The following is an 8,466-nucleotide window of genomic DNA, read 5'->3' on the forward strand; positions in this document are numbered from 1 at the left end:
GTCCCTGTGTGGGCTGGTGTGCGCTGAGCCTTCATCCTGTCCCTGTGTGGGCTCTGGTGTACACACTGAGCCTTCATCCTGTCCCTGTGTGGGCTCTGGTGCACACGCTGAGCCTTCATCCTGTCCCTGTGTGGGCTCTGGTGTACACACTGAGCCTTCATCCTGTCCCTGTGTGGGCTGGTGTGTGCTGAGCCTTCATCCTGTCCCTGTGTGGGCGCTGGTGTGCACTGAGCCTTCATCCTGTCCCTGTGTGGGCTCTGGTGCACACGCTGAGCCTTCATCCTGTCCCTGTAGCCTTCATCCTGTCCCTGTGTGGGCTGGTGTGCGCTGAGCCTTCATCCTGTCCCTGTGTGGGTGCTGGTGCCCACACTGAGCCTTCATCCTGTCCCTGTGTGGGTGCTGGTGCCCACACTGAGCCTTCATCCGGTCCCTTGTACAGGCATCGGTGTGTGCTGACCTTTCACCATGTCGCTGTGTGAGTTGGTGTGTGCTGAGTCTTCAGCATGTTCCTGTGTGGGACCTGGTATGAGCTAAACCTTGATCATGTCCCTTTGCAGCCTTGTGTACACTGAGCTCCCGCATGTCCTTGTGTGCTATCTTGTGTCGCTGGTATCTGCTGTACCCTTATTATGTGGCCCATGTAGACTGGCATGTGCCAAACCCTCTGAGTGTGATCTGCGTGGACTCTTGTCTGCTGAGCCCTCAGCCTGTGGTCAATGTGGGCCTGTGCATGCTGAGTCCTCAGCCTGTGATCTGCACCAAGTGGCATGTGTCCCTCTCTGTACAGGGCACACAGCCTGGCATGGACTGAGCCCGCACCAAGGAGGCAGCATGGGTCAGCATCTGCTGTATTCAGCATGTTCCCAGCCCCATCCCAGGGCACAGATTAGCATGTGCTGATCACTGGCATGTGCACCAAGCATGCAAGTGAACTTCACCTTAGGTATTCAGCGCAATGAGTGCATGTCAAGCCCGTGGTGTGTAGCACAACAATGTAGTGACAATGAGCCCTGAGCTTTAGATGAGCCCGGATTAGCACATGGTGAACACGTATAGAGTTGATGTCACACGTGCCAGGCATACAACGTTAAGGGTGTGTGTGCTGGGCACAGCCTTTCCCTAACCAAGGAACTGACCAGGGTCAAGGACAGTCCAGCGGGGGCCAGTCACCTGGAATGCCAAGCCAGGGCCAGGCTCAGTCTTGGGTAATGAGGACCAGCATGAGGCAAGACTGCTAAACAGTTCTTTACTGAAACAGGCAGAGGCAGCAGGGTGAGGGCCTGCATGGGGCCAGCAGGGGGCAGCCTCTGTCCTGTATCCCTCCAGCCAAGGGAGCCATAGGCCTGACCTCCCAGAGTCCTCCAGTGTTGGGGGAAGCATGTGCAGGCGAGTGCCATGGGCAAGAGGAATAGGAAGTTTCTGGATAACTAGCTTTCTGGAAGAATAATTTTTAGGTTCCAGGGGGTGGCTCTGAGGAACAGTTTGGGTCACAAAGGGATGCCACCCCAACTAGTGACTCCCAGCGGTGGGCAGGAGGGTGTAGTCTCCTCAGTGGTGCCCGCCAACATGCTGGAGAAAGCTGGTGGCCCGGGAGTGGCGGGGTGGCAGGCCCTGAGCCCGTGGCCCCCGGATACCCTCCAGGCTCCAGTCTGGATCATTCAGCCATTCCCCAGGGCAGCTGCTGGGGTCAAAGAGCTTAGGGCCCGGCTTCTGCAGGAAGAAAGGCGGGCGTCAGCCAAGAAACCTTCAGCCCCAAGAACCACATGCCTGCCCTTCATGCATTAACCCTCTTCAGTTCCATGACCTGTGGGCACATCCTGAGGGTGGAGGCCTAGACCATACACAGTTGCACTGTTAACCCAAAGGCCACACCTTTCTGGGGGTCTGAATCCTCCAGCAGCTCTTCCAGACAAAGACAGGCAATCTCCCCTGTGATTTATAGGCTTGGAAACCCAAAGGAGAGTCAGCTATGAGTCAGATAAGACTTGACAGCAATGATTTGTGGGGTTTTTGGTGGTTGGGTTGTTTTTTATTTTTAAGAGAGTGTGTTAGTGTGTGCCGAGCCTCACTCCCGAGGGGTGGGGTGTGTGCCGAGCCTCACTCCCGAGGGGGGTGTGTGTGTCGAGCCTCACTCCCGAGGGGGGTGTGTGTGTGTACCGAGCCTTACTCCCGAGGGGGTGTGTGCCGAGCCTCACTCCTGAGGGGGGTGTGTGTGCCGAGCCTCACTCCTGAGGGGGGGGTGTGTGCCAAGCCTTACTCCTGAGGGGGGGGTGTGTGCCGAGCCTCACTCCTGAGTTGTAGGTTAGTGTGAGCTGACACATCCTGAATGCGGTTTAAGTAGATGCTGAGCGTTATTCGTTAGAATGGATTAGTGTGTGGTTAGCCTTTACTCCTAGTTGTATATTGTTGTTGTTGTGGGCCATCGAGTCAGAACTGACCCACAGCTCACTCTCCAGTGGGTTTTCAGAGACAGTAAACAGCCTGAGAGGAAACTGTCCATCCTTCTCCCATGGAGCAGCTGGTAGATTGGAACCACGTGCCTTTGGGATTACAGTGCAGATTTTTACCACTAGGCCACCAACCGGATTAGTGTATACTAAATCCTATCCTGAGAATGGGTTAGTGTGAACTGAGTCTGACCACGTCCTGAGTCTATGACGAGCCTTATTCCTGAGGGTAGGTTAGTTTGTGCTGAGCCTTACGTACTGGGTGCATGTTAAACCTCTAGCAGCAGGCAGTGCAATGCACATGGGAAGTAAGGTCTGACTAACTGTGCCACCTTCTGGAGCCCAGAGGGTGAAGCACCTGCCACCTGCCCACCACCTGCCATACCTCAGCATCCATGACCAGGTCCTTGATGTCAGGCCCATCACCATCTCGCTGCAGAATGGTGGGTGGTTCAGCAGAGGCCCCACATCGCTCACCCTCCTCCCAGCCACTGCCCCGGCAGGGCACCTCATCCTCGGGCGAGGCCTGGCTCAGTCGGATCAGGTTGCTGAAGTTGGAGTCGGACTTGGAGCCTGCAGGCAGCTTGCGGGTCTTGTGTCGGCCTGTTAGGCGGCTGCCATAAAAGGCCAGGATAGGCTCGGGGCCTGAGTCAGGCACCCGGTGGCCAGGGCCAGCTGCCTTGAGGGGGGTCAGCATGTTGGGGACCACATCTGCATGGGTCTCTCCCCACAGCCCCCGCCCTGCTTCCTGCAGACTCAGGTCGTCCAGCTGGTCGATGGCCCTTTGCATACCAGGCGCTTTCTCCTCTCGGAAGAAGGGCCCGCTGCCCACCGTGCTGCCCAGGCTCACAGCCTCCTCCTCCTCGGTCAACGGGTAGTAGGGTGGCACATCGTCCACTACAGGTGCCGGCGTCTTGCCCTCTACCTGCAGGGAGAGCCGGTAGCTGTGCAGGGAGAGCTGGTAGTAGCGCGTGGACTCATGGGTGCTGCGCAGCTGCTGCATGGACACGAAGGGGTGGCGCAGGGCCGCGCTGGGGCTGATCCTCTCATGAGACTCCCACGTCAGCATGCGCTTGATCAGCTCCACCATGCTCTTGAGGTCGGCGTGCTCAGCCAGGGCCTCCCGGTCTGGGAAGGCCAGCCGGCCTGCTGCTCCACCGTTCACCGACTCAATCTGATCCAGTGACTTTAGCATGTACTTGCGGCGCTCTAGTGGGCGCACCTGATGTGACACAAGTGGCACAAAGTGGATGCCGTGCCCACTTATGCTGTGAGGCCCGCATGTGACCCCTGCCCTCCAGGCTGGTCCCCTGCTAGCCCAGAGCTCTCTGGATAACAAGTGGTCCACAGCTTCCCAACTTCTAGTCTTCCCTGTGGTCTAGCCCTGAGCTCTCTTGTTGCTGGGAGCGCCACCCCACTCTAGTCTAACTCAAGCTTTCTTAGTGCCGCAGAACCGAGCTATTCCCTTGTCTAGCCCACAGCTCTCAATATTCAACCCAGACCTATCTTTCCCCGAGTCTCTCCAAGCACTTAACACAAGGGTAGCCTCAACTTTCTCAGTGAACTCCAGATCCCCTTTTACTACAGCTCCCACATCTGAACCCAGAGCTGCAGGCCCAGGCCTGAGTTTGAACCTAGACTCTCTTGCTAAACTGTTATTGCTTTGTATTGTCAAGTCAAAACCAACACATAGCTATCATCCAGAGGGTTTCCAGAGGATTTAAATCACACAGGAGAACACTGCCCAACTTTCTCCCATGGAGCAGCTGGTGGATTCGAACTGCCTGCCTGGCTTTGATTTGGCAACACAACTTCTTATCCACTAGGCCACCAGAGTGCTGTTCTTGCTAGTGTGTGACTAATACCAGCCATGGGGCTTTCAGAGAAGCTGCTGTAAACTCTTAGTCTCACCTTTGGTGTTACCCAGATCCCTCTTGCTGTGACAGTTTCCACCAGGGACTTTCCAGTCCCCACTGCTGTCTAGCCCAGGTTCCTCTTGCTGCTCATCTTTGATCACCACAGCCATGAAAGTAGCAGGGAGGCTATCCTAAATTTTCAGTCCCACTTGGGGACAGATGCCTTTTCAGTTACAACTCTCACTCCCTATCCCAGACCTCCTGTGTTCTTGGAGGCATAACAAGACTCCTCTTGCAACAGCTCCTCTATATGTTTCCTATATGTCCAGCCCCTAAAGTCTCTCAGATCTGTCTCACCACAGCAGCCCTCAGAGCTGACCCTCAATTTCCAGTCCCACTTTTGATCTCTCTCAGATCTCTCTTGCTGTAATAACACTACATCTGCCCCCTAGCTGTTGTTCCTCTCTGAGGTCTAATCTGACTGCACCCACTCTGCCTGTCTCCCTACCTTGGTCTCGGCCAGGTAGTCGGCTGAGGACTTGAGTTGCCAGGGGTTGGTGGCATCAGGGTGGGGATTGCGCTTGAAGAAGTGGTGGGCCTTGCGGGCAGCATGCAGCAGGTGGGGCTTGGGCAGGCCCTGTGTCTCGCAGATGTAGCGCACCTGGTCATATTCGTTGTTGCCTGGGTAGAGGGGCCAACCAAGGTGCAGCTCGGCCATGACACAGCCCAGGGACCACACATCCACCTTCTCACAGAAGGGCAGCCCCAGTAGGATCTCAGGGGCTCGGTAGAAGCGTGACTGGATGTAAGGCTCCTTCACATAACGAACCTCGCTGAAAATGCTGGCTGAGCCGAAGTCAATCACCTGTGGACAGGTAAGTAGGCATGAGGCAGGGGCAGGGCACTTGGGCACTTCTGGCCCTCTCACTAGTGTCTTTCTGCCTCTGTCACTTGCCTCTGTCTATGACTCTCTCTTTTACTTAAGTCTCTGAAGCTGGTTTATGTCTCAGTGTCTCTCTCTGTGACTCTAGAACTTATGCCTGTGACATTGAGATCCCTTGATCCCTTTCTTCACATTTTGTCCATCACCAAATCTCACTACCTCTGTTCCTAAACAGATCTGGACTCTGTCCACTCCTCATGCCCCTCACAGTTCCCTTGTCCTGTCCAGTATGGTCTCCTGCCCATACCAATGGAAGGGCATCCTCCCTGGTCTCCCTATCTTAACTCCCACTCCCCTAGTCTGTTCCTCTCACACAGCTAGAGAAATCCTATGAGTACACAGGTCACAGCACAACCTTCCCTTCCCAGAACCCTCCTACAATTAAAACTAAAGCCCTCACCAGGACCCACAGGCTCAGACAATCCACCCTGTCTCCTCTCTGCCCCATCTCGTTCTGCTTGCCCTCTCGTTCCCTCTGCCTTAGCCAGCGTGAGCCTTCTCACTGTTCCATGAACAAGTAAGACACATATCCATCTTGGGGCCTTTGCTCTGGCTGAAACACCCTTCCCCCAGATACCTTCCTTGCTTCCCAGCCCCCTACTCATCTCCTGCAGGTCTTCACTCAAATGCCACCTTGTTACTGAGGCCTCCCTTGACCAATCTTTCAAAAACTGCATGCCCATAATTCCTACCCCTTTTCTAACCCCAGAGTGCTCCTTAGAGGCGAGGATGATGAGGCTTCATTGCACACGCTCTGGGCATCAGGAGTTATCAGGAGGGGCCAGTTCCCAGAGAAGGACATCATGCTTGGAAAAACAGAAGATGAGTGAAGGAGAGGAAGACGCTCAAGATGGATTGAAACAGTGGCTAGAGCAATGGGCTCAAGCACAGCAGACTGAAGACTGAGCACGATCCGGCGGGTTCCACTCCACACATGGGACAGCTCTGAATCAGGGCGGGCTCAATGGCACCCAACATCAAGTTTTCTTCATGGCCCTTAACACCATTTCATGAACCTTTTTATATGTTTTACTTTTAAAAATTGAGTTGTTGTTCTTCTCGAATAAGATGTCAGCTCTACATGGACAGGATTTTTCCACTCCTCTGCCCCTAACAGGAGCCCTGATGGTACAGTGGTTAAGTATCTGGCTGTGAACTGAAGGCAGAGCTTTAAGCCCACTTGCTGCTACTTAGGACAAAGAGGTGGCATTCTGCTCCCATGGAGAGTACAACCTGGGAAACCGTACCGAGTAGTTCTGCCACCACCACCACCACCAACAGTGTCTCAAAGATCTGAAACAGTGGCTGGCGCACAGCAGGGGGCAGGAGAAGTACTAACTGTAGTCACCCTTCAAAAGTGGAACAAACTCACTCCATTCCTCAACTTGCAACCAAAAAACAGACAAGCCTGTAAGGTGACCAGGGGGAGCACTCACGCCTTAGAATAACTAGCCCCGTAAGGTGAGAAAGGCAGCATCCACCCAGAGATAAAGCTCAGAAGGCAAGGTGATTAGGGGTCCAAGAATTAACGGGAATGTGAATCACTGGTAGAGTGGGAAGAGTACGGTTACACTGTGGGGCTTTATAATTAGTGTCACTGAACAAAATGCATATGGATGGTTGGAGGCTTTTAGAAACCTTCACTCAAGTCCCAATTTTTTAAAAAAATGGAATAAATGAGCAAGTAAATGGGGTTTGTTGTTGTTGTGTACTGTAGAGTCAGAACCAAGCCACAGCTGACCCTCCAGCAGGTTTTCAGAGCACGGGAGGAGATCGTCCATCCTTCTCCCACAGAGCAGCTGGTGGCCTCAAACGTGTGCCTTCGGGATTGTAGTGCAGCTTCTTGCCACTAGACCACCCTAGATTTGTTATTTTTCTGTCTCGTTTCTCTGTCTCTTCTTTCTTTGCAACTGCTTTTGCCTCACTTCTTGATGTCTCTCAGCTGTCTCTCTCCATCTCTGTCACTGTCTGTACCCACTAGCAAGGCATGTCCCCGAAGCCCAGGTCCTCCCGTCTTTATCATCAAGCACTATTAACCCCAGCTCCAGCCCAGGACAGGTCTGGGGTGCCTGCTGAGCTGGCACAGCTGAAAGCCTCTGGCTCCACAGTCTCTGGGTGGAGCTGGCTGCCATTCTCATTCCAAATCTCCCTAATTATCTCTGTGTCTACCTCAGTTCCCCACCCCGAGTTTCCTTGCTCTTTTTAAGCCACTCCTCAATGTTAACTCAGTTATTGACTTTGAAGCCAGACTGCTGGGGCTTGAACACCAAAGGGGCCAATGGATCCAAGGACTTAGCCAGTGTTCATTCATTTCACAAACAGCATATTGATGCCAGCACTGGTCGAGCGCTGATGCTCTCTCCTTCTGGGGTCTCTGTCCTTCTCTCTCTCAGAATGGCCTGCCCTTTTGTTTCTGTATCTCTGTTTCAAACACTCATTTTGCACTGACTGGCAGATGCTGAAGATATGGCAATGCACGAGCTGGCACCATGCCTATCCTTATGGTGCAAATCAACTACTAGAGAGACCCACCAGAGACAGGGGAGATGGGCCAGCATGGGGGTGGGTATGAGCAGAGGGATCATGCAGTGACAGAGGCAGCATAGGCAGGGGGATCAGGCCACTGGCAGGAGGTGCATTCGGAGAGGTCTGGGAGACACAGGCAGAGGGAGGGATCAGGCCAGGATGGGAAGATGCAGGCAGAGGGGTCGTGCAGGGCAGAGGGGAAAGGAACAAGGGTATCAGGCCATAATTGGAGGTACAGTTAGAAGGGCCAGGCAGAGCAGAGGCATGAAAGCAGAGTGAGCAAGAGGAAAAAGGAGAGCGGGAGGTGACAGGGCTGGAACATGCAGCCTGGGGTCCCAAGAGGACACTGCTTTACTCTGTGGGAGATAACACAGGCAGAGCAGTCAGGGCAGGTTGGTTGGGATGGTACAGGCAGGGAACAGTCAGGACTGGGAAGAGGGGACCCCAGGGTTGGTGGCCAGCCCAACACAAGCATTCATGAACCGAAGAGACAGTGACAAGTGATGGCACTACCATCCTCCCAGTTGTTAAGGCCAGACTCTAAACCCTGCATCCTCTCTTCCTTTCAATTCACTCATGCTCCTTTAGCAACGCTAGCACAGCTTTAGTTTGCTTGGCTCCATAGTCAACAGTCTTGGCACCAGCAGCCAGGAAATTAAAAGGCGCACTGCAATGGGAAAGTCTGCTGTTAGGG

The 8,466-nt window shown here is 54.0% G+C and overlaps 1 protein-coding gene across 1 annotated transcript in view; it reads right to left on the reverse strand.

Moving 5' to 3' along the window:
• Positions 1–1,548: 1,548 nt before the first annotated feature.
• Positions 1,549–8,466, reverse strand: part of HIPK4 (homeodomain interacting protein kinase 4) — a 9,990-nt gene continuing 3,072 nt past the window's right edge. The window contains exons 2-4 of the mRNA XM_006900895.1: positions 4,812–5,168; positions 2,833–3,669; positions 1,549–1,710 (exon numbers count right to left, since the gene is read on the reverse strand). Of these exons, the coding sequence (XP_006900957.1) occupies positions 1,549–1,710; positions 2,833–3,669; positions 4,812–5,168 (1,356 nt within the window). The remainder of the gene's footprint in view (positions 1,711–2,832; positions 3,670–4,811; positions 5,169–8,466) is intronic.

Source organism: Elephantulus edwardii, unplaced genomic scaffold, assembly GCF_000299155.1.
Source record: "Elephantulus edwardii isolate Elephantulus edwardi_28Jun2011 unplaced genomic scaffold, EleEdw1.0 scaffold00302, whole genome shotgun sequence".
Lineage (NCBI taxonomy): Eukaryota > Metazoa > Chordata > Mammalia > Macroscelidea > Macroscelididae > Elephantulus > Elephantulus edwardii.